This window comes from Chiloscyllium plagiosum, unplaced genomic scaffold (assembly GCF_037043375.1).
Source record: "Chiloscyllium plagiosum isolate Xiang-an unplaced genomic scaffold, Cpla_swu_hap1 HiC_scaffold_21, whole genome shotgun sequence".
NCBI lineage: Eukaryota > Metazoa > Chordata > Chondrichthyes > Orectolobiformes > Hemiscylliidae > Chiloscyllium > Chiloscyllium plagiosum.
The window spans coordinates 56,932,734-56,959,310 of NW_028270159.1; the positions used below are offsets into that span (position 1 = coordinate 56,932,734).

Here is a 26,577-nt window from a genome sequence, read left to right on the forward strand (position 1 = left end):
GCTCTGCCTTATTTCCCAAGCGTAAGTCAAGTTTTGCACCTTCTCTACTGAGTACATCCACATACTGAATCAGAAAATTGTCATGTACTCACTTAACAAATTCCTCTCCATCTAAACCCTTAGCACTATGGCAGTCCCAGTCTATGTTTGGAAAGTTAAAATCTCCTACCATAACCTCTGTATTATTCTTACAGATAACTGAGATTTCCTTATAAATTTGTTTCTCAATTTCCCTCTGACTTTTAGAGGATCTATAATACAATCCCAATAAGGTGATCATCCCTTTCTTATTTCTCAGTTCCAACCAAATAACTTCCCTGGATGCATTTGCAGGAATATCCTCTCTCAGTACAGCTGTAATGCTATCCCTTAACAAAAACGCTACTCCCCTCCTCTCTTGCCTCCCTTTCTGTCCTTCCTGTCCATTCCTGAGCCATGTGTCTGGAATTACTATGAAATCCCAGTCCCATATTCCATGCCCTGAGTTAATCTTGCTTCCCTGTTAGGCCCCTTACATTGAAATAAATGCAGTTTAATTCATCAGTCCTACCTTGTTCTCTGCTTTGTTCCTGCCTGCCCTGATCGTTTGTTTGATTTGCTTCTGTTCTCAACTGTACCAGTGTCAGATTGATCTCTTTCCTCACTATCTCCCTGGATCACACCCCGCCCCCCCCCCCCAACTTACTAGGTTAAATCCTCCCGAGCAGCTCTAGCAGACCTCCCTGCCAGTATATTAGTCCCCTTCCAATTTAAGTGCAATCTGCCCTTCTTGTACAGATCAGTTCTACCCCAAAAGAGATTCCAATGATCCAAAAATGTGAATCCTTCTCCCATACACCAGCTCCTCAGCCATCTATTAATATACTCTATCCTTCTATTCCTGCCCTCAGTAGCTCATAGCACCAGGAGTAATCCAGATATTATTACTCTCTAGGACCTCCTTTTTTCAATTCCTGCCTAACTCTCTGTAATCTCCCTTCAGAATCTCAACCTTTTCTCTTCCTATGTCGTTGTTTCCAATGTCTACAATGACCTCTTGCTGTCCCCTCTTCCCACCTACGAACATTTTGCACCCTCTCCGAGACATCCTTGATCCTGGCACCGGGGAGGCAACACACCATTCTGATTTTTCGCTGCTAACCACAGAAACATCTGTCTGTACCTCAGACTAGAGAGTGCCCTAAACACAATGGATCTCTTGGAATGCGTTGTACCCCTCATTGCAGTCTCAATAACAGAAACTTGGCTGTTTGTAGTACGTTCCCCTGAGATTTCATCACCCCTATGTTTTCCAAAACAGCATACTTGTTTGAAATGGGGATAGCCACAGAAGACTCCTCCGCTACCTGCCTACCTCTGTTACCTTTCCTGGAGTTAACCCATATAGTGACTGTATCTGCAACTTTTCCCCCTTCCTATAACTGCCATTCATCACATCCTTTTGCTCTGGTAAATTCTTCATTGCCTCTAACTGTTTCTCCAACTGATCCATTCGATCTGATAGGATTCGCAACCATTGGCATTTATTGCAGATATAATCCTCAGTAACACGTAAGCTCTCCCTAAACTCCTACCTACGACAAGAAGAGCATATCACTCTACTAAAGGCCATTTTTGCTTCTTTCAATCTACAGACCCAGAAAATAGCACTGTCTTAGTCCTCTACAAACACTGCTCCAGGTAGAATTAATAACTTATGGCTTATATTTTTAAGTTTAATCAAGAAAGATAGCTCAGTACAACATATAATCAAGAACAAACCCACTCTACTCACTACTGCAGACTTACTGAAAGGCCATGCTTAACATATTCACTTATCTGTTTCTGTGCTGTGACCTCTCCCAAACAAGTTCCTCCACGGTTACTTGTGAATTTCACTGTTTGGAGTTCATCTAGGAAAATGAACAACGTCCAGCGATACCTGAGTTCAAATAGGGTGAATACACTCAATCTTTTTCCAGGTTTTGGGGAATTGAGGACTAAAGGATATTAGTTTAAAGTTAGAGGGGGAAGAATAAAAGAGAACCTGAGGGGCAACTTTTTTACACAGAGGATAGTACACACATGGATTGAGTTGCCAGCGGAAGTGGTTGAGGTTGGTACATTAACAATACTTAAAAGGTTTTGGACAAATCATGGATAGGAAAGGATTAGAAGGATAGGGCCCAAGAGCAGGGAAAAGGGTTTAGCGTGGATGGACATTTTGGTCGGCATGGACCAGTTTGAGCCAAAGGGCCCGTCTCCGTGCTGACCAAAATGTTGACTCTTCTCTACTCATGTGCTGCCTGACCTACTGTGCTTTTCCAGCCACTAGTAACTAGTAAACCACTTTCAGGTAACTGGCAAATAATGCAGGGTGAAAATGTGAAGATTATTTTACACCGTGAGTTTTGAGCATCTGGAACAGTCTGAACAGCAGCTAGATGCAGATTCAGCAGTTATTCTCCAAAGAGATTTGGAATGTAACTTTTTAAGGAAAGATTTGGAGGGCTACAGGTAAATGGCAGGGGAGTTGGGACAGATTTGTAGTATCTCAGAGGGAGAGAGTACCGCCTCAACAGGCTGAATAACCCTCCAGCCCCTTTCCCTTTGCTGTGAAATCCAGTCCCATTCACTGTGAAAGATGAATCTCATCCCATCACAGAGTGAGGGGGAATCCCACCACTGACTTCACAATGGGGAGCCCACTGATTGACGGCAACTTTGGCCCAATAGGAGGGTGGCGGGCGGGACTGATGGACCATGCTGAAGTGGCTCATCTTCCAACCAATGGGCGTGAGTGAGGGGCGAAAGCAGCGGCACAACACGTGACCATTGACTGCACATGCGCATTGCCCCCTGACTGGTGAGTGCGAGAGGAGGAGAAGACGGAGACGGCCGGAAAGGTGGGAGTTCTAGTTGTAACCGAAAGGAAAATTGAGTCACTCTGGACTAGTGGGTTTCATAAACACTCGGTGTAGGCTGCTAGACCTGAAGTATAAACTCCCGATTCCGCGCTCAGGAACTGAGGTGATGATAGGTCCCGGGTTACCGCCGCCATCTTTATCAGGGGCAAGGCACAGGGATGCACGTGGTTTCTCGGCGAAAGTGGGGGCTGCAGAGTAGAGCGGTGCTGGAAAAGCACAGCAGGTCAGGCAGCATCCGAGGAGCAGGAGAATCGACGTTTCGGGCAAAAAGCCCTTCATCAAGAATGAGGTAGGGAGCCTCCGGGCTGGGTAGGAGGTTGCCCAGATGGAGTTGGGGATGAAGTTGATTGGTCAGAGAGGAGGGGGAGCGGATAGTTGGGAAGGAAGATTGGCAGTTGGGACAGTTCATGAGGATGGTGCTGAGCTGGAAGGTTGGAACTAGGATAAGGAGGGAGTAGAGAATGAGGAAACTGGTGAAGTCCACGTTGATGCCAAGGGGCTGAAGTGTTCCAAGGCAGAAGATTAGCTTAGATTCCCTACAGTGTGGAAACAGGCCCTTCGGCGCAACAAGTCCACACCAACCCTCCGAAGAGCAACCCACCCAGATCCATTCCCCTACATTCACCCCTGACTAATGCACTTAACACTACAGGCAATTTGGCATGGCCAATTCACCTGACCTGCACATCTTTTTTGGATTGTGGGAAGAAACCCTCGCAGACACTGGGAGAATGTGCAAACTCCACACAGACAGTTGCCCAAGGCGTGAATTGAACCCGGATCCCTGGTGCTGTGAGGCAGCAGTGCTAACCACTGAGCCACTGTGCTGCCCTAAGATGAGGTATGAGAAGATGAGGCATTCTTCCTCCAGGCGTCGGGTGGTGAGGGAGTGGTGGTGGAGGAGGCCCAGGACCTGCATGTCCTCGGCAGCGAGAGGGGGAGTTGAAATGTTTGGCCACTGGGTGGTGAGGTTGATTGGTGCGGGTGCCCTGGAGATGTTCCTGTAAAGCGCTCTGCGAGGAGTTGTTCAGTCTCCCTAGTGTAAAGGAGGTCCCGTTAGGAGCACCGGGTACAATAAATGACATTGGTGGATGTGCAGGTGAAACTTTGGATGTGGAAGGCTCCATTGGGGCCTTGGATGGAGGTGAGGGTGGAGGTATGAGCGCAGGTTTTGCAATTTCTGTGATGACGGGAAGGTGCCAGGACGGGAGGGTGGGTTGTTAGGAGCATGGACCTGACCAGGTAGTCACGGAGGGAATGGTGTTTGCGGAAAGAGGGGGGGAGGGAAATACATCCCTGGTGGTGGGGTCTATTTGGAGGTGGTGGAAATGTCGGCGGTGCATGTTGGTAGGATGGAAGGTGAGGACTGGGGAGGGGCTTCTGTTCTGGTTGCGGTTGGAGGGGTGGAGTTTGAGGGCAGAGGTGTGGGATGTGGATGAGATGCGTTGGAGGGTATCTTCAACCATGTGGGAAGGGAAATTACAGTGTTTAAAGAACACCAGTTCCACCACAGAACACACCAGAAGACCGCCTCCTTTATAGACCGTAATTTCACTTCCCACATGGTTGAAGATGCCCTCCAACACATCTCATCCACGTCCTGCACCTCTGCCCTCAAACTTCACCCCTCCAAACACAACAAGGACAGAACCCTTCTGGTTCTTACCTTCCATCCTACCAACCTCCGCATAAACTGCATCGTCAGCCAATATTTCCGCCAGCTCCAAACGGACCCTGCCACCAGAGATATATTTCCCTCCCCACCCCTTTCCACAAAGACCATTCCCTATGTGACTACCTATTGTACTCTGGGCTACCTTCTGCCCAGCAACCCCCCCCTCCCCCTCCCATTTATCCCTCTACCCTGGAGGCTCCTTGCCTCATTCCTAATGAAGGGCTTTTGTCCGAAACATTGATTCTCCTGCTCCTTGGATGCTGCCTGACCTGCTATGCTTTTCCAGCACCACTCTAAACTAGACATATGTTAGCTTGAGCAAATACTTGAAATCTAGGAAAATTGCTAGCTCATTTACATTATCTTCAAGGGAGTATCTAGCTGAATCTAGAGAGGAGTAATGGCAGGAGATGTTTGACCCGTGGTGTGCTCTTCTTGCACAATTTGGGAAATAAGAGATGTTTCCAGAGTCCCTGGTCGTCATGTGTGCAGGAAGTGTGTCCATCTGCAGCTACTGGCGGTGGAGGAGGCCCAGGACCTGCAAGTCCTCTGCAGCGTGAGAGGGGGAGTTGAAATGTTCGGCCACTGGGTGGTAAGGTTGATTGGTGCGGGGTGTCCTGGAGATGTTTTCAGAGCTGGAGCTGCGGAGCATCCCTGATACTTAGAATGTCATGGACAGCACGTTTAGCGAGTTGGTCACACGGCAGCTGAGGATTACATAGGCAGAGAGGGAATGGGTGGCCATCAGATAAAGGAAATGGCTCAGGAAGGAAATGTAGCAGTCCCCAGACGTCATTTCCCCCCAGTTTGGATTTGGTGGGGGGCTTTTCAGGGAAAATCAGCAACAGCCAAGTTGCACAGAAGGGGAGGAAAGAGAGTGGCAGGGTGATAATGAAAGGGGCTTCAACAGAGGTACAGATAGGCACTTCTGTGGCTGCATACATGAATCCAGGATGATATGTTAACTCCCTGGTGCCAGGATCCTGATATGGACCAGGTCAGACACCCTCAAAACATTTCTAGTTGTTTTGAGAAGGTTTAAAGTGGATATTCCAGGAGTGGTGTAGCTTGTCCACCCCTTAGTTTTAAACAAAACAGCATTTATTTGCAGAATACCAAGTGAAACACAAACAAAAGAGAACAGAATAACTTAATCTAAAAATCCAACACACTATCCCAAATTAATGATACTGTTCCAACTTCCTGCAACAATCCACATAAGTAACCCTTGGCAAGAAAGGTAAAATCAAACGTGGTCTTACCGGAGAGGTGGCAGAGAGATTCAGCATGGAAGACCTTCTTCCGTGCAGCTGTTTCTATGACCAGTCTCAAAACTGACTGATTGCTTTCAGGGAACAGCCAGATTGCTAAGCCTGACCTCCATGGCTGACCCATCGTCTCAGCATACTCCTGTCCCACTGAACTTATCTCTACCTACCTCAACACTGTCCAATCCCTGCCCCCCCCCCCCCCAGTCCAGGAACTCCCCACATACGTTTGAGACAGCACCCATGCCCTCCACCTCCTCCAAGACTTCTGTTTCCCCGGCCCCCAATACCTCATCTTCACTGTGGATATCCAATCCCTCTACAGCTCCATCTGCCATGACTCGGGCCTCCAAGCCCTCCGTTTCTTCCTCTCCAGACGTCCCCAACAGTACCCTTCCACCAACACTCACTCTCATTCGTTTGGCCGTACTGGTCCTCACCCTTGACAATTTCTCCTTCGAATCCTCCCACTTCCTCCAGACCAAAGGGGTAGCCACGGGCACCCATATGGGCCCCAGCTATGCCTGTCTCTTTGTTGGCTGCGTAGAACGGTCCATCTTCCGTAATTACACCGGCACCACTCCCCACCTCTTCTTCCGCGACATTGATGACTGCATTGGCGCTACCTCGTGCTCCCGCGAGGATGTTGAGCAATTCATCAACTTCACCAACACATTCCACCCTGACCTTAAATTTACCTGGGCCATCTCTGACACCTTCCTCCCCTTCCTGGACCTCTCCATCTCCATTAATGACGACCTACTTGACACCGACATTTTTACAAACCCACCGACTCCCACAGCTACCTGGATTACATCTCTTCCCACCCTACCTCCTGAAAAAAATGCCATCCCGTATTCCCAATTCCTCCGCCTCTGCCGTATCTGCTCCCAGGAGGACCAGTTCCACCACAGAACACACCAGATGGCCGCCTCCTTTAGAGACCGCAATTTCCCTTCCCATGTGGTTAAAGATGCCCTCCAACGCATCTCGCCCACATTTCGCACCTTCGCCCTCAGACCCCACCCCTCCATCCGTAACAAGGACAGAACGCCCCTGGTGCTCACCTTCCACCCTACCAACCTTCGCATAAACCAAATCATCCGCCGATATTTCTGCCACCTCCAAACGGACCCCACTACCAGGGATATATTTCCCTCCCCACCCCTTTCCGCCTTCTGCAAAGACCGTTCCCTCCGTGACTACCTGGTCAGGTCCACACCCCCAACAACCCACTCTCCCCTCCTGGCATCTTCCCCTGCCACCGCAGGAATTGCAAAACCTGCACCCACACCACCTCCCTCACCTCCATCCATGGCCCCAAAGGAGCCTTCCACATCCATCAAAGCTTTACCTGCACTTGCACCAATATCATTTATTATATCCGTTGCTCCTGATGCGGTCTCCTCTACATTGGGGAGACTGGACGCCTCCTAGCAGAATGCTTCAGGGAACATCTCTGGGACATCCGCACCAATCAATCACTGCCCTGTGGCCTAACGTTTCAACTCCCCCCTCCCATTCAGCTGAGGACATGGAGGTCCTGGGCCTCCTTCGCCACTCCCTCACCCCCCGATGCCTGGAGGAAGAATGCCTCATCTTCCGCCTCGGAACACTTCAACTTCAGGGCATCAAAGTGGACTTCACCAGTTTATCATTTCCCCTTCCCCCACCTCACCCCTGTTCCAAACTTACAGCTCAGCACTGTCCCCATGACTTGTCCTACCTGCCTATCTTTCTTTCCACCTATCCACTCCACCCTTCTCTCTCGCCTATAACCTTCATCCCCACCCCCACTCACCTATAGTACTATATGCTATTTTCTCCCCACCCCCACCCTCCTCTCATTTATCTCTCCACCCTTCAGGCACTCTGCCTCTTAACCTGATGAAGGGCTTTTGCCCAAAATGTCGATTTCCCTGCTTCTCGGATGCTGCCTGAACTGCTGTGCTTTTCCAGCACCACTCTAATCCAGAATCTGGTTTCCAGCATCTGCAGTCATTGTTTTTACCTAGCCAGACTGCTAAAGCCAAACCAAAACAGAGAAAATTTGAGTTAGGAAAACTGGCCACTCCCTTTTCATTGTCCACATGTGTTTTTTAAACTTGAAAGCCTTTTGCCTGAGAGAATATATTTGCTATAATCAAATTGTCCCTAAAGTCCAGACCACCCAGAGTCTGTTTGTATGACCCTTCTGAAAAGAAAACCAAGGACAACATAACTTGTTTTCTATGGTCAACTCAGCACATTAGAGAGATTTTGGGATAGTATAGGGGGAACGAGCTGAGATAAGTCCACAGGTTGGCGCAACGTTGAGGGCCGAAGGGCCTGTTCTGCGCTGTGTTGTTCTATGTTAAAGGAGCAGTGTCATTACAATCTGCAATATCATGGAGTGGCTGCAGGACATTCTGGAGTTGGAGGGTAAACAGCCAGTGGTAGTGGAAAACCTAAGTAGTAACGACATAGCGAAACAAAGGGATGGGGGCCTGAAATCTGAATCTAGGAAGATAGGTGATACGTTAAAATGCTAGTCGTCAAATGTAATAATGTAAGACTTGCTCCCAGTGCCATGTGCTAGCAAGAGCAGAAATGTGGATAGGTCAGCTGAACGTGTAGCTGGAGAAATGGTGTACCAGAGAAGGGTTTAGATACTGAGGCATTGGGATCATTTTGTGGTAAGTGGGACCTACGCAAGCCTGACTGCTTGCCCCTGGTTAGAGCTGGGAGAAATCTCCTTGTGGGGGCATTTGCCAGTTTTGTTGGTGAGGTTTTAAACTAATATGGCGGGAGATGGGAATCAAAGTGTAGGCTTAGATGGGTCAGATTCAGATCAGAAAATGGGAGTTGGATCATTCATTACTGATGTAGTCAGTGCTTCCAAGACTAAAGAAAGGAGGATTAAATGAGGATCGAGTCTTTCTTCATACATCAGTCCTGACATCCCAGGACTCAGTCTGGTGAACCTCCTTTACTCTCTCAATAGCTGGGGCACCCTTTCTTGGGAAAGGAGAACATAGATTTTTTTTAGATTAGATTACTTACAGTGTGGAAACAGGCCCTTCGGCCCAACAAGTCCACACTGACCCGCCGAAGCGCAACCCACCCATACCCCTACATTTACCCCTTTAACCTAACAATACGGGCAATTTGAGCGTGGCCAATTCACCTGACCCGCACATTTTTGTGACTGTGGGAGGAAACCGGAGCACCCGGAGGAAACCCATGCAGACACGGGGAGAATGTGCAAACTCCACACAGTCAGTCGCCTGAGTCGGGAATTGAACCCGGGTCTCTGGCGCTGTGAAGCAGCAGTGCTAACCACTGTGCCACCGTGCCGCCCACTATAGGTATACACAGTGCTCAAAGTGTGGTCTCACCAAAGGCCTTATAGAAAGCTATCACTGCTCAATAGACAATAGGTGCAGGAGTAAGCCATTCTGCCCTTCAAGCCTACACCACCATTCAATATGATCATGGCTGATCATCCTTAATCAGTATCCTGTTCCTGCCTTATCTCCATAACCTTTGATTCCACTATCCTTGAGAGCTTTATCCAACTCTTTCTTAAATGAATCCAGAGACTGGGCCTCCACTGCCCTCTTGGACAGAGCATTCCACACAGCCACCACTCTCTGGGTGAAGAAGTTTCTCCTCATCTCTGTCCTAAATAGTCTACCCCGTATTTTAAGCTGTGTCCTCTGGTTCGGCACTCACCCATCAGCAGAAACATGTTTCCTGCCTCCAGAGTGTCCAATCCTTTAATAATCTTATATGTCTCAATCAGATCCCCTTTCAGTCTTCTAAACTCAAGGGTATACAAGCCCAGTTGCTCCAGTCTTTCAGCGTAAGGTAGTCCCTCCATTCCAGGAATTGACCTTGTGAACCTACGCTGCACTCCCTCAGTAGCCAGAATGTCTTTCCTCAAATTTGGAGACCAGAACTGCACACAGTACTCCAGATGTGGGCTCACCAGGGGCCCTGGACAGCTGCAGAAGAACCTCTTTGCTTATATACTCAATCTCTTTTGTTATGAAGGCCAGCATGCTATTAGCCTTCTTCACTGCCTGCTGTACCTGCGTGCTCACCTTCATTGACTGGTGTACAGGAACACCCAGATCTCTTTGTACTGCTCCTTTACCTAAATTGATTCCATTTAGGTAGTAATCTGCCTTCCTGTTCTTGCCACCAAAGTGGATAACCATACATTTATCCACATTAAACTGCATCTGCCATGCATCTGACGACTCCCCTAACGTATCCAGATCACCCTGTAATCTCCTAACATCCTCCTCACATTTCACCCTGCCACCCAGCTTAGAATCATCAGCAAATTTGCTAATGTTATTATAATACAATCTTCTATATCATTAACATATATTGTAAAAAGCTGCGGTCCCAGCACTGATCCCTGCGGTACCCCACTGGTCACTGCCTGCCATTCCGAAATGGAGCTGTTTATCACTACTCTTTTGTTTCCTATCAGCCAACCCTAATTTTGCTCACTAACCTCCTATGTGGGACTTTATCAAAAGCTTTCTGAAAGTCCTGTGCTTTCACTGTGAAGGCCAATGTATTATTTGCATTCTTCACTTTTTGCAGCTCCTGCCTGCTTCCTAAAATCACAGAGAAACGTGGGACAAAATGGGGTCAAAGTCTCTGACATAAAATTGTTGAACAGAATGAGCCCATCATATCCATGCTGGTCATCGAGCCCTTATTTACTTTCGTCCCATTTTCCAGCACCCAGTGTGTAACATATGTGGTAGTGCCTTGTATGATCATCTAAACATGTCTTCAAGGATGCAATATTTTCTGCATCTGTCACCATTTCAGATGCTGCCAGACCTGCTTAGTGTTTCCACTTTGTTTTTATTTCAGATTTCTATCATTTTGTTTAAGCACTTTAGAGTTATACAGCAGGAACAGACTGTCCAGTCCAACTTGTCCGTATCGATCTGTACATGCACCACCGTCTGATTAAAAAGGTTGCCCCTTTGGTCCCTTTCAAGTCTGGCACCTTTCACCCTCTAGTTTTGGACTGCCCTACCCTGGGAAAATAATTTTGACTATTCACTGTATCCATGCTCCCCATGATTTCATAAACTTCTGCAAGGCACCCCTCGGCTTCCAATGCTCCAAGGAAAATAGCTCCAGCCTATTCAGCCTCTACCTATACTTCAAACCCTTCAACCCTAGCAACGTCTTTGTGAATGTTTTCTGAACGCTTTCAAGTTTCACAACATCTATCTTAAGGAGATCAGAGCAGAATGCAGTTTTGCAAGAGTGGCGTAACCTATATCCTTTGCAGCTGCAACATGACCTTGCAACTCCTCTACTCAATGCACTGACCGTTAACAGCTAGCGTCCGAAACACCACCTTCACAATCCTGTCTACCTTCATCTCCACTTCCAACTAACTATGAACTTGCACCCCAAGTTCTCTTTTTTTTCAGTAACAATTTCCAGGAACCTACCATTAAGTGTGTAAGTCCTACCCTGGTACCATCTTTCTGAAGTCAGTGAGACGAGAATGGATCGCAGTATTCTACAACTGGCTTCACCAATGTCATACACAGCTGCAAAATGACATTCCAACCTCTGTACTCATAGAATCGTAGGAAGCAGGCCATTTGGCCCATGAGATCACACCAACTGTCAGTAGAGGCCCAAGGACAGAGCCCTGTGGAACATCACTCACCACAGACTTCCAGGCAGAATATTTTCCTTCTACTACCACTCGCTGTCTTCTGTTGGCCAGCCAATTCTGTATCCAGACAGCTAAGTTCCCTGTATCCCATTCCTCCTGACCTTCTGAATGAGCCTACCATAGGGAACCTTATCAAATGCCTTGCTGAAGTCCACATACACCACATCCACAGCTCGACCCTTATCAACGTTTCTAGTCACATCCTCAAAGAACTCGATAAGGTTTGTGAGGCATGACCTGCCCCTCACAAAGACGTGCTGACAGCATTTAATCAAGCCATGCTCTTCCAGATGGTCATAAATTCTGTCCCTCAGAATCCTTTCCAGCACCTTGCAGACGACAGACGTGAGACTTACTGGTCTGTAATTGCCGGGGATTTCCCTATTTCCTTGTCATTACCCTCCAATCTCTCTGAAGGGCGATTGGTAGAAACCAGGAACGGTATTGGGTTGTGGCTTATTTATGAATGAGCTCAGTTTTAATGATCTAGCAGTTTTCCCAAGTGACCAGATTGATTTCTCTGTTTCACAGCCTGTGTTCTCTTCTGGTTTCTCCGAGTACATTTGTTTTCTGTTTGAAAGGTTGTTTTGTAATGAGAGGTTTCAAACAAATTCACATCCAGATCTGACAGTCAGTGTTTGTAATAATCTCGTTATCTCAGGATTTTGAGCATTGAAGGAAAAAGCACCATTCACACCGGGGAGAAACACGTATCGTCTGTGTGTGGAAGAGTCTGTAAAGATTCATCTGAAATGTCCAAACACCAGCGCAGTCACACTGAGGAGAGACCATGGAAGTGTGACGATTGTGGGAAGGGATTTCTTTACCCATCCCGTCTGGAAACTCACCAACTCAGTCACACTGGAGAGAAGCCGTTCACTTGCACGGATTGTGGGATGGGATTCACTCAGTCATCCCACCTGCTGACACACCAGCGAGTTCATACCGGGGAGAGACCATTCACCTGCTCAGAGTGTGGGAGAGGATTCAGTCAGTCCTCCAGCCTGCGGATACACCAGCGAATCCACACTGGGGAGAGACCGTTCACTTGCCCTGATTGTGGGATGGGATTCAGTCAATCATCCCACCTGCAGATACACCAGCGAGTCCACACTGGGGAGAGACCATTCACTTGCTCTGACTGTGGGTCGAGATTCGCTCAGTTATCCAGCCTGCAGGTCCACCGGCGAGTCCACACTGGGGACAGACCATTTACCTGCTCCCAGTGTGGGGTGAGTTTCACTCGGTCATTCAGCCTGCGGATACACCAGCGACTCCACACTGGAGAGAGACCATTCACTTGCTCCGATTGTGGTCAGGGGTTCACTCAGTCATCCAGCCTGCAGATACACCAGCGGGTTCACACTGGGGAGAAACCATTCACCTGTTCTGAATGTGGGAAAGGATTTGCTCGGTCATCCCACCTGCTGATACACCAGCGGGTTCACACTGGAGAGAGACCGTTCACCTGTCCTGAATGTGGGAAAGGATTTGTGCAGTCATCCAAACTACAGCTACACCAGCGAGTTCACACTGGGGAGAAACCATTCACCTGTCCTGAATGTGGAAAGGGGTTCATTTGCTCCTCTAAACTGCTGGAACACCAGGGGGTTCACACTGGGGAGAAACCATTCACTTGCTCAGTGTGTGGGAAAGGATTCACTCAGTCATCCAAGCTGCAGAGTCACCAGCGAGTTCACACTGGGGAGAAACCATTCACTTGCTCCACTTGTGGGAAGAGGTTTAGCCAATCATGCAACCTGCAGAGACACCAGCGACTTCACACTGGTGAGAAACATTGACAGAGTCAACTCACCAGCTGGTGCACCAGTGAGTTCACTGAGGGGAGAGACCTTTCACTTGTTCCACATATGAATGGTATTCACTGTCATCCAAACTGTTAGCATACCAGTGAAATGACACTGGCTGGGTCATGTTCACCTGCTCTGTTTGTGTAAATGGATTTACTATTTGCAAATTTACTAGCAAATTCACAAAGAATCATAGGTGAAGGGTTTTGCTTTCCCTAACACAAAGGAATGTACTTTGGTCATTGGGCTGTTTGTATTGATATAAATAAACTCAGCTGTGTTAAAGAGGCTGACAATTTAGGTAAATGTTGATATAATTGTGTGTCTGTATGGTATGTTTTGAAAATGATCACATTGTCACTGTACATCAACACATTTACACTGGGTAAAATCTGTCCACAATGAGTTTTCTAGTAACGATGATGGTTGTAATGAGTTCCTGACTATCTGACAGTGGTGGATTTGATGCTACTTTTATCTATATCCAGAAACAGGTCCAGAAAATGTGGTTTGATGATGATTATAAACACCACAGGTTCAGTGACTTGTTTGGGATAAAAATTATACACATCAGCTTTTCATTGAATCCATGTTGCATGAAGTCTGCCTCATTCTGAGTGCCTTAGAGATAAGATAATCATGTGTACACTTCATCTGAGAAGTTGGGAGAAGGCACATCCAGAGTGAGATATAGCTTGTAATGGTGGGAATTTAGTTATGAGTGCTGTTGAGTGGTGTTTAACCTAACGTGGCAAGGGGATGGAATCTAAAGACGGTCAATTAATGTGTCAGGGAGGCATGGACGTTACAAGACAGTTAAGGTACAAGGGAGTTTAACACAGTTGAGTGACATTGATTTTAATGCTGAGTTTGACGAACAAGGCAGAAAAGTTAAGGATGCAAATTAAAACATGGGACTATGATGACATTGCTGTCACTGAGACATGGTTGAAAGAGAGGTAGGTTTGGAGACTCAGTACTCCAGGATATATGGTCTTCATGTGAGACAGTGAAGGAGGCAGAATAGGAGGGGGTGTCACTATAATGTTCAGGGTATTTATTACAGTTTCAAAAACTCTTTCAATAAACCCATTTGGGTGGAAGAGCGGGTAAAGAGAGAAATTTCAGGGAAGTGTAAATGTAATAGGGTGGTCATAGCAGGGAATTTCAACTTCTCCAGCATTAACTTTTGGAGATGCTGGGGTGTATAAAGGTAAAAATCACAACACCAGGTTATAGTCCAACAGATCTCATTGGAAGCAGTAGCTTTTGGAACTCTGCTCCTTCATCAGGTGGTTGTGGAGTACATGATTGTAAGACACAGAATTTATAGCCTCTAAATTCTGTGTCCTACAGCTGACACAATTGGATGCAAATGAATACTTTTGATGTAGCCTCCCTGGACATTAAGACTTTTGATATGTTCCTGCATGGAACACTAATATCAAAGGTAACAATTGGATCTAGTGAAATTTGGTCAGTTGGATCCACAGTTCGCTGATGGCAGGAAGCAGTGGGTGATGATCGAGGAATATTTTTATGACTGGAGTTCTGTGTCCAGTGGTGTGTCTCAGTTGAGTGCTTGGCTGATCTATGGTAAATTGATTTTCAATCTGGATTAGTGAGAAGCAACATATTTGGACAGGATAATTTATTCATTGCATTTGCCTGTTATCCATAAGGTTAGTAGACCCGCCAGGGAAGGAAGAATATATTGTTTTCCCATAAGCATATTCAGTGACACAGTCCTGGATAGTCAATGGGATTTTGGTAGCAAGATAATTCTGCTCAAATGTTGCTTGGTCCACAGTTAGACCTCAAAAGACAGCTTCTAATGTATGGTGCTGCAAATTATGAAAGAAAATGGAATGTTGACCTTAATTGCTAATTGAACAGCAGATTTTCTACCAACTGAGTTAACCTGGCCTCCTATAGCAAGTGTTTGAATCACATTTTACATTATTAGAAATGTGCTTTTCGCTGATAGCTTTGACATTTCTGTTTGCAAATCTTTCCCTTCCAATAGTTTTTTTTAAAAGTTATCACTGACGGTGCAGGGTAATAATTCCAAATAGGCAATTTTAGTTTCTAGGTCACATTCTCTTTTAATCCGAAAAAAAATTACCTGCCCACATACTCTCCCTTCCTTTGAAGAAATGAGGACTGCAGATGCTGGAAATCAGGGTCGAGAGTGTGGTGCTGGAAAAGCACAGCAGGTCAGGTAGCATCTGAGGAGCAGGAGAGTCGACGAAACATCCTTGTGCACCTGCTTTAGATGTTTCACATAAACAGGTCATCATCCTTCAGTATCTCGCAATTGTCTTCAGGTTTGGAAATTGTAAAAATTCTCGACATCCCATATTGTGCCAATAGACTTTTGAGTTTTGTTGAGGAAAGATATAATGGCTACAATCTGCGAGGTTACTGGTTTTGCACTGTAAGGTCTGCTCAACAAATTTTGAAAGCTATCTGGCAGATAAAATATTTCTGCCTTAGCATCAATACATCTTTTTACATACTCTCTATCAGATATGATTGAAACTATGGTGTCCCAGAGTGTAACAAAATGTTGAAGACAGTTTACCTTGGAAAGCCACCTTGCCTTGGTACGCAGCTGCAGTATCCAGAAGTTGTCTTCATTTTCTTCACACAGCTACCCAAAAAGACAATCCTGAAGGGCATGGGATTTGAAGAAGTTTACAACCTTTATGACAACTGAAAGCGAAAGATTGAGACGTCCTCCTAAGTTTTTAGCTACTACGTGCTCTCTGTGAATGATTCAATGAATAGTAAAGACAGAAGGTGTAACTCTTTTTAGATAGATGAATCCTCTGTATTGATCAACCATAGAAGTGGCACCATCAGTTGCACAATTATATTCTTCACTGGGATATTGTTCTTGCTTAAGTAACGTTTGACTTCTTCAAAAATAGACTGTTTCTCAGTATTTGTTTTAATCCTCCTGGCAAACAACATCTCTTCCCTTAGTTTGTTTCTGTTCCAGAAGAACACATAAACCATGAGAATAGCGTTATGATGTTGTAAACTGGTTTTGTCTAATTGTAAAGAGAATTTCTTGGATTGTAATGAACCGATCAATCCCTCTTCAATGTTCTGTACCATCTCATCGATTCTTCTAGGAACAGTAGAACTACTCAAAGGAATTGCCTGAATTATTTTTGGCACTGGAATTCATGACCTCATTATTATGAACGCTGAAGGTAGTCTAAGTGACTCACCAATGTTGCAAGCATTTCCAGTTTTAGCAATCAGTTTACCAATTTTGTATGAAGCAACAAGACCCTTCTCTAATCTCTGTGATGTTTGAGTAAGCATTTCTTTCAGCATTGACCTCCTCTTGAAATTATTTCCAAGGTTTTTGAAGACATCTCAGGGTTTATCCTTTTAATCTAGATGTGAGGTCTAGACATTCATTTGACAATGTAGTCCTGCAGTTTAAACACACAGGCACAGATGGCTTTGGCGGCGATGCGATGAGACTATACAATCAGTATTCCACTGAATACTGCCAACACTTTTTTTTTGGCCAAGGTATTAATAGGTAGAATTATTTCTGAAAATAATAAAAATAATCATAAGGAACTTATGAGGAAAATAATGAGTAAACGAACTAGGATACAAAAGGCCTAGCAAGATACACTGCCTTTCAGATAATGAAGTATGGCGATAATAGTTGCAAGAACCCTTGATTGAATACATTAACCCAGTGCAGTCTGATTCGTGACGGACTCTGAAGTGAGGCTGTGTGGGAGGAGCTTAAACAATTAATTTACCAGGTGCACTGAATTCAAACGGTGTGTTGGAAAGATATTATAAACAGGAGGGCAACTATTGACTCCAATAAAGATTGTTGTTTTGTTATTTCTTTGTTTCTGTTACAAGGGCCTCCATAAACCTGTGGCTGCTTTCAAATGTGCCAGGGCCACTAAGGAGGTCATACGGTCCCCGTTGAGAATGTCTACTCCATTCTAGTGACAGGCACTGTGGCTATGCAGCATATACACAAACACTGCTGTTCTCTATTATTTAGACATGGACTGCTTTTCTCCATTATATAGACAGTTCCTATTAATCTCCATCACAAAGATAGGGACAGCTTTTCTCTATGATACAGACAGGGATGAGTTAATCTCCACAATATAGACAATGGACTGCAGCCGGGATATTTACCACCTCAACCTGTCTACCTCCCTCCCCCACTCCAACCTCTCACCCTCACAACGCGCAGCCCTCCAATCTCTCTGCTCCAATCCCAACCTCACCATCAAGCCAGCGGATAAAGGGGGTGCCGTAGTAGTTGGCGCACTGACCTCTACACCGCTGAAGCCAAACGTCAACTCGAGGACACCTCTTCCTACTGCCCCCTCGACCATGACCCCACCCCACATCACCAAACCATCATCTCCCAAACCATACAGAACCTCATCACCTCAGGAGATCTCCCACCCACAGCTTCCAACCTCATAGTCCAGGAACCTCGCACTGCCCGGTTCTACCTACTTCCCAAGATCCACAAGCCTGACCACCCTGGCCGACCCATTGACTCAGCATGCACCTGCCCCACTGAACTCCTTTCTACCTACCTCGACACTGTCCTATCCCCCTAGTCCAGGAACTCCCCACATACATTCGAGACACACTCACGCCCTCCACCTCCTCCAAGACTTCCGTTTCTCCTGCCCCCAAGGCCTAATCTTCACCATGAATATCCAATCCCTCGACACCTCCATCCGCCATGACCAGGGCCTCCAAGCCCTCCGTTTTTTTCCTCTCCAGACGTCCCCAACAGTACCCTTCCACCAACACTCTCATTCGTTTGGCCGAACTGGTCCTCACCCTTAACAATTTCTCCTTTGAATCCTCCCACTACTTCCAGACCAAAGGGGTAGCCATGGGCACACTTATGGGTCCTAGCTATGCCTGTCTCTTTGTTGGCTACGTAGAGCAGTTGATCTTCCGTAATTACACCGGCACCACTCCCCACCTCTTCCTCCGCTACATTAATGACTGCATTGGCGCCACCTCGTGCTCCCGTGAGGAGGTTGAGCAATTCATCAACTTCACCAACACATTCCACCCTGACCTTAAATTTACCTGGACCATCTCTGACACCTCCCTAGCCTTCCTGGACATCTCCATTAATGACGACCGACTTGACACTGATATTTTTTACAAACCCACCAACTCCCACAGCTACCTGGATTACACCTCTTCCCACCCTAACTCTTGCAAAAATGCCATCCTGTATTCCCAATTCCTCCGCCTCTGCCGGATCTGCTCCCAGGAGGACCAGTTCCACCACAGAACACACCAGATGGCCTCCTTCTTTAGAGACCGCAATTTCCCTTCCCACATGGTTAAAGATGCCCTCTCAATGCATATTGTCTATATCCCGCACCTCCGCCCTCAGACCCCACCCCTCCAACCGTAACAAGGACAGAACGGCCCTGGTGCTCACCTTCCACCCTACCAACCTTCGCATAAATCAAATCATCCACCGACATTTCCGTCACCTCCAAACAGACCACACCACCAGGGATATATTCCCCTCCCAACTCCTTTCTGCCTTCCGCAAAGACCGTTCCCTCCGTGACTACCTGGTCAGGTCCATGCCCCCCTACAACCCACCCTCACATCCTGGCACCTTCCCCTGTCACCGCAGGAACTGTAAAACCTGCGCCCACATCTCCTCACTCACTTCTATCCAAGACCCGAAAGGCGCCTTCCACATCCATCAAAGTTTTACTTGCACATCCACTAATATCATTTATTGTATCCATTGCTCCCGATGTGGTCTCCTCTACATTGGGGAGACTGGGCGCCTCCTAGCAGAGCGCTTTAGGGAACATCTCCAGGACACCCGCACCAATCAACCACACCGCTCCGTGGCCCAACATTTCAACTCCCCCTCCCACGCTGCCGAGGACATGGAGGTCCTGGGCCTCCTTCACCTCCGCTCCCTCACCACCAGACGCCTGGAGGAAGAACGCCTCATCTTCCGCTTTGGAACATCTTCAACCCCAGGGCATCAATGTGGACTTCAACAGTTTCCTCATTTCCCCTTCCCCCACCTCACCCTAGTTCTAAACTTCCAGCTCAGCACTGTCCCCATGACTTGTTCAGATTTGTCCTACCTGCCTATTTCCTTTTCCATCTATCCACTCCATCCTCTCCTCCCTGACCTATTACCTTCATCCCCTCCCCCACTCACCCATTGTACTCTATGCTACTTTCTTCCCACCCCCACCCTCCTCTAGCTTATCTCTCCACGCTTCAGGCTCACTGCCTTTATTCCTGACGAAGGGCGTTTGCCCGAAACGTCGATTTCGAAGCTCCTTGGATGCTGCCTGAACTGCTGTGCTCTTCCAGCACCACTAATCCAGAATCTGGTTTCCAGGATCTGCAGTCATTGTTTTTACCACAATATAGAAAATGACTGGTGTTCTCCATAATATGGACAAAGACTGCCATATTCGATACAATGGGCGGGAACTGCAGTTCTCAATAAAGCAGACAGTGACTGTTGTTTTCTATGATATTGACAGGACTGCTGTTTACTATAATAAACACTGACTTGCTGCTGTCTAATATAAAGACAGGGACTGCTGTTCTCCATAAAATAGACGGAATGCTGGGCTCGTGGTTAGCACAGTAGCCTCACAGCGCCAGGAACCCAGTTTTGATTTCTGCCTTGGGCGACTGTGTGGAGTTTGCACATTCTCCCTGTGTCTGCCTAGGTTTCCTCTCTGTGCTCCAGTCTCCTCCCACAGTCCAAAGATGTTAAGGTTAGGGTGGATTGGCCATGTTAAATTGCCCATAGTGTTCAGGGATGTGTTGGTTAGGTGCATTAGTCAGGGGTAAATATAGGATAATAGGCTAGGTGAATGGGTCTGGCTGAGTTACTCTTCTGAGGGTTGGTGCGGATTTGTTGGGCCGAAGGACCTATTTCCACACTGTAGGGTTTCTATATGTAAAAAAAAATCTGCTGTCCTGTATAATATGCAGAAGGACTGGTCTTTGTGGAATGTACAGGGTCTGCTGTTGTCTATAATGTAAAGAGGGACTGCTATTCCCCAACTCATAGACAGGAACTGCTGTTATCCATAGTATCGATAGGGACTACTGTTAAAATTCCTGATGCCAGGCTTTTGCCCGAAACATTAATTCTCTTGCTCCTCGGATGCTGCCTTACCTGCTGAGCTTTTCCAGCACCACAGTCTCGACTATAATCTCCAGCGTCTGCAGTCCTCACTTTCAACTATTGTTATCCATAATATGGGAGGAACTGCTGTTCTGGACAATAAAGACAGGGACTACAGCTCTCCATAATTCATTCATTCAGTGACTGCTGTTATCCATAACCTACACTGTGACCGCTGCTCGCTATAATTTACACAAGGTCTGCGTTGTCCAGAAATTACACAGGAACTAGTGTTTTCTATAATATACACTGGGACTGCTGTTCTGTGTAATAAAAAACAGGGTCTCTACACTATAACCAGGGACTACTGTTCTTCACAATTTACACAATATTCTCCATAATATATGCAGTGACAGCCGTTCTCATTATTATGTACAGGAGTGTCATTCTGCATAAAGTCTTTACATTATACTGAGGGAATGCTGTTCTCTATGACTTACACATGGAGTGCTGTTCTCTAAAATTTACACAGTGACTGTTGTACTCTGCAACACAACTGGAACTGCTATTCTCAATAATGTAGACAGGGACTGCTGTTCTCTATAATAATGACAGGGACTGCTATTCTCCGTAACACAGATAAGGACTGCCATTCTCAATAATATACACAGGGACTGTTTCTTTCGAAAACATTCCCAGGGACTGCTGTTCCCTGTAATGTAAAAAGCAACTGCTCTTCTCTGTAATAAAGACAGGGACTTGTATTCTCCAAAACATGGACAAGGACTGCTGTTCTGTAAAATATAGACTGCTGTTGTTTGTAATATAGAAAAGAAAAGAACTGCTGTTCTCTATAATATAGACAAGGACTAATGTTCTCTCCAATCCATATAATTCTCTATAATTTACACAGGACTGCTGTTGTCCACGATGCACACAATGTGGTTATGCTTCCTATACAAAGACTTTCTTTTGCTATAACATTGACAGGGACTGCAGTTTTATGTAATATACACAAAGACTGATGCTCTCTTTAATAAAAACGGTGAATGCTATTCTTTGCAATCTATACAGGATATTTCATTGCAGAGAGAGAAAGTGAAGTTATTAACGTTTTCTTGGACCAAACGTTGTGACAGTGAGGTCTGCACATGCTGGAGATAGAGTCATAAAGTGTGATGCTACAAAAGCACAACAGGTCAGGCAGCATCCAAGGAGGAGGACCGTCAATGTTTTGGGCATAAGCTCCTCTTCAGGAATGTGGAAGGTGGGGAAATGGGGCTGAGAGATAAATAGGAGGGTAGGGGTAGGCTGAGGGGAAGGCATGTGAGAAGGCAATATGTGGGTGTAGGTGGAGAGTGATTGTGATAGTTGGAGGGGAGGGTAGAACAGATAGGTGGGAAGGAGGATGGATAGGTAGGCCATGTCCAGATTGTTGCTGTTGATGTGGTCTCCTCTCCATCAGGAAGACCGAGCACCAACTTGCAGAGCATTTCAGGCATCATCTTCAGGACACACACACCAAACAACCCCACTGCTCTATGACTGACCATTTCAACATTCGTTCCCACTTCACCAAGGTCATGCAACGCCCTGGGCATTCTCCACTGCTAAATCCAAGCGACCCGATGCCTGGAGGAAGAACGCCTCACCTTCTGCTTGGGACCCTCCAACCACACAGCATCAATACCGACTTTACCAGTTTCCTTATCACCCCTCCCCACACTTCATCCCAGATCCAACCCTCCAACCCAGCACCGCCCTCTTGAACTGTCCTACCCGCCCATCTTCCTTCCCACCTTTCCGCTCCACCCTTCCCACCAACCTATCACAATCGCCTCCTATCTGCATGCACCTGTTGCCCTCACCTCTCCCCTCCCCCAACCCCGTATTTAGCTCTCACCCTCCTTCACCCGCCACATTCCTCAAATAAAGGCTTATGACCATTTGTTTGGATTAGTTCGTTGGCAGGCAAAAGGACCTCTGGCAAGTAGGGAGCTTTCAAACTGAGATAACTAGAGTTCAAGGTCCATATGTTCCTGTGAGAGTTAACAGTAAGGATGTCAGGAATAGGGAACCCTGGATGAGATGAGATATTGAGGCTTTGACCAAAAAAAAAGGAGGCATGGCACAGGTACAGGCAAATAGAATCTAGGGTATCGCTGAAATTATACAATTGATATGAGCATTTACTAAAGAAGGCAATCAGCAGAGCGAAAAGGGGGCTCAAGATAGCCTTGATTGCAAAGATTAGCATGAATTCAAACAAGTACTTTAAGTATATTAAAGGAAGAAGAATAACTAGAGGGAGTAAGGCCCCTCAAAGACCAAAGCAGACGTGTATGTGTCGAGTCGCAGGAGATGGGCGAGGTTCTCAATGAATATTTCTCCTGTGTTTACCGTGGAGAAAGACATGAAGACTTGGGAACTTGGGGGAGTTTGTGGTCATATCTTAGGCACAGTCCATATCACAGTAGAGGAGGTGTTGTATGTATGAAAGTGGCTAAATCTCCTTGTCCTGACCAAATATATCCAAGAACATTGCAAGAGGCTAGAAAAGAAATTTCTGGTGCCGAGGCTGATATTTTTGCGTCGTCGTTAGCTACAGGTGATGTCCCGGACAACTGGAGGGGAGCGGATATTGTGCCCTTATTTAAGAAGGACTGCAAAGAAAAATCTAGGAACTATAGACCAGTGAGCTTAACATCTGTCTGAGGTAAGTTACTTGAGAAGATTCTGAGGGATAAGATATACATGCATTTAGAAAGACAGGGTTTGATTAGGAGTGCTCAGCATGGCTTTGTGAGTGGGTGATCATGCCTCACAAATTTGTTAGAATTCTTCGATGAAGTGACCAAGAAGGTTGATGAGAGCAGGGCAGTAGACATAGTCTATACGGATATCAGTGAAGCCTTTGATAATGTTCTACATGGTAGGCTGCTCTGGAAGGTTAAATCGTATGGAATCTAGAGTGAGCTGGCAAACTGATACACAACTGGCATGATGGTAGGAAGCAGGGGGTAATAGTGGAAGGATGTTCGTCGGACTGAAGGCGTGTGACTAGTTGAGTGCCTCAGGATTGGTGCCGGACTCATAGCTTTCTCAATGATTTGGATGTGAATGGACAAGGCATGATTAGTATGTTTGGCGATGACACTAAAATATGCGGTATTGTCGACAGTGGGAAAGCTTGTCAGAAATTGCAGCAGGACTTTGGTCAGCTGAGGAAGTGGGACGAGAAATGGTGAACAGAGTTCAATGTAGATAAGTGTCAGGTCTTTCATTTTGGAAAGTCAAATCAAGGTAGGAGTTCCATGGTGAATGGAGGGTGTTAAGGAGTGTAGTGGAACAGAGGGATTTTGGAAAGTGGAGTCACAGGTAGACAGGGCTTTTGGCACACTGGTCTTCATTAGTCAGGGCATTGAAAATAGAAGTTGGGAAGTTATGTTAGAACTTAGAACATAGAACATAGAACAGTACAGCACAGAACAGGCCCTACAGCCCATGATGTTGTGCCGACCATTGATCCTCATGTATGCACCCTCAAACTTCTGTGACCATATGCATGTCCAGCAGTCTCTTAAATGTCCCCAATAACCTTGCTTCCACAACTGCTGCTGGCAACGCATTCCATGCTCTCACAACTCTCTGTGTAAAGAACCCACCTCTGACATACTTTCCTCCAACCAGCTTAAAACTATGACCCCTCGTGTTAGCCATTTCTGCCCTGGGAAATAGTCTCTGGCTATCGACTCTATCTCTGCCTCTCAATATCTTGTATACCTCAATTAGGTCCCCTCTCCTCCTCCTTTTCTCCAATGAAAAAAGTCCGAGCTCAGTCAACCTCTCTTCATAAGATAAGCCCTCCAGTCCAGGCAGCATCCTGGTAAACCTCCTCTGAACCCTCTCCAAACCATCCACATCTTTCCTATAAGAGGACGACCAGAACTGGACGCAGTATTCCAAGTGCGGTCTAACCAAAGTTTTATAGAGCTGCAACAAGATCTCACGACTCTTAAACTCAATCCTCTGTTAAAGAAAGCCAAAACACCATATGCTTTCTTAACAACCCTGTGCACTTGGGTGGCCATTTTAAGGAATCTATGTACCTGCACACTAAGATCCCTCTGTTCCTCCACACTGCCAAGAATCCTATCCTTAATCCTGTACTCAGCTTTCAAATTCGACCTTCCAAAATGCATCACCTCGCATTTATCCAGGTTGAACTCCATCTGCCACCTCTCAGCCCATCTCTGCATCCTGTCAATGTCCCACTGCAGCCTACAACAGCCCTCTATACTGTCAATGACACCTCCAACCTTTGTGTCGTCTTCAAACTTGCTGACCCATCCTTCAATCTCCTCATCTAAGTCAATAATAAAAACTACAAACAGTAGAGGCCCAAGAACAGAGCCCTGTGGAACACCACTCACCACAGACTTCCAGGCAGAATATTTTCCTTTCACTACCACTCGCTGTCTTCTGTTGGCCAGCCAATTCTGTATCAAGACAGCTAAGTTCCCCTGTATCCCATTCCTCCTGACCTTCTGAATGAGCCTACCATGGGGAACCTTATCAAATGCCTTGCTGAAATTCATATACACCACATCCACACTTCGACCCTCATCAACGTTTCTAGTCACATCCTCAAAGAACTCGATAAGGTTTGTGAGGCATGACCTGCCCCTCACAAAGCCGTGTTGACTGCATTTCATCAAGCCATGCTCTTCCAGATGGTCATAAATTCTATCCCTCAGAATCCTTTCTAACACCTTGCAGATGACAGACGTGAGACTTACTGGTCTGTAATTGCCGGGGATTTCCCTATTTCCTCTCTTGAAGAGAGGAATTACATTTGCCTCTCTCCAGTCCTCAGGTACGACTCCAGTGGAGAGCGAGCATGCAAAGATCTTTGCAAGTGGCGAAGCAATTGCATTTCTCATTTCCCAAAGCAGCGGAGGACAAATCTGGTCCGGGCCTGGCGACTTGTCAATCTTAATGTTTGACAAATTTTCAGCACATCAGCATGCACACCTGCTCTTCAAAGGTTTCATTCACTATAAAGTTTGTTTCTTTCATAAAGACAGAAGCAAACAACTCATTTAGGGCTTCCCCTACCTCCTCAGACTCCACACAGAAGTTCCCTATGCTATTGGGAGAAAGTGAGGACTGCAGATGCTGGAGATCAGAGCTGAAAATGTGTTGCTAGAAAAGCGCAGCAGGTCAGGCAGCATCTGCCTGACCTGCTGCGCTTTTCCAGCAACACATTTTCAGCTTATTTCCTATGCTATCCCTGATCGGCCCTACTCTTTCTTTGCCCATTCTCTTATTCCTCACATAAGCGTAAAATGCCTTTGTGTTCTCCCTAATCCGTTCTGCTAAGCTTTTCTCGTGCCCCCTCCTGGCTCTCCTCAGACCATTTTTGAGCTCCTTCCTCGCCTGCCTGTAATCCTCTAGAGCTGAGCTTGACCCTAGCTTCCTCCACCTTATGTAAGCTACCTTCTTCCTTTTGACGAGAAGCTCCACTGCTCTCCTCATCCAAGGTTCCTTCATCTTACCACTTCTTGCCTGTCTCAGAGGAACATATTTATTCATCACTTGCAACAACTGTTCCTTAAACAGTCTCCACATGTTGCAGTTGTACAAGATGTTGATGAGGCTGCACTTGGAGTGTTGTATTCAGTTTTGGTCACCTTGCTATAGGAAGGATGTTATTGTACTGGAAAGATTGCAGAAGAAATTTACAAGGATGTTGCCAGGACTCAACAGTCTGAGTTACAGGGAAAGGTTGGACAAATGAGGACCTTTTTTCTTGAGAACATAGGAGACTGAGGGACGGTCTTAAAGAAGTGTATAAGATCATGAGAGTCATTGAGATGTACAGCACAGAAACAGACCCATCAGTCCAACTTGTCCATGCCGACCAGATATCCCAACCCAATCTAGTTCCAATATGCCAACACCCGGCCCATATCCCTCCAAATCCTTCCTATTCATATACCCATCCAGGTTCCTTTTAAATGTTGTAATTGTACGAGCCTCTATCAC

The 26,577-nt window shown here is 46.3% G+C and overlaps 1 protein-coding gene across 1 annotated transcript in view; it reads left to right on the top strand.

Moving 5' to 3' along the window:
- Positions 1-2,850: 2,850 nt before the first annotated feature.
- The window catches only part of LOC122548020 (uncharacterized), a 35,341-nt gene continuing 11,614 nt past the window's right edge, over positions 2,851-26,577 (top strand). Inside the window, exons 1-2 of the mRNA XM_087998613.1 lie at positions 2,851-2,885; positions 12,218-13,355. Coding sequence (XP_087854739.1) covers positions 12,309-13,355 — 1,047 coding nt within the window. The 5' untranslated portion in view covers positions 2,851-2,885; positions 12,218-12,308. The remainder of the gene's footprint in view (positions 2,886-12,217; positions 13,356-26,577) is intronic.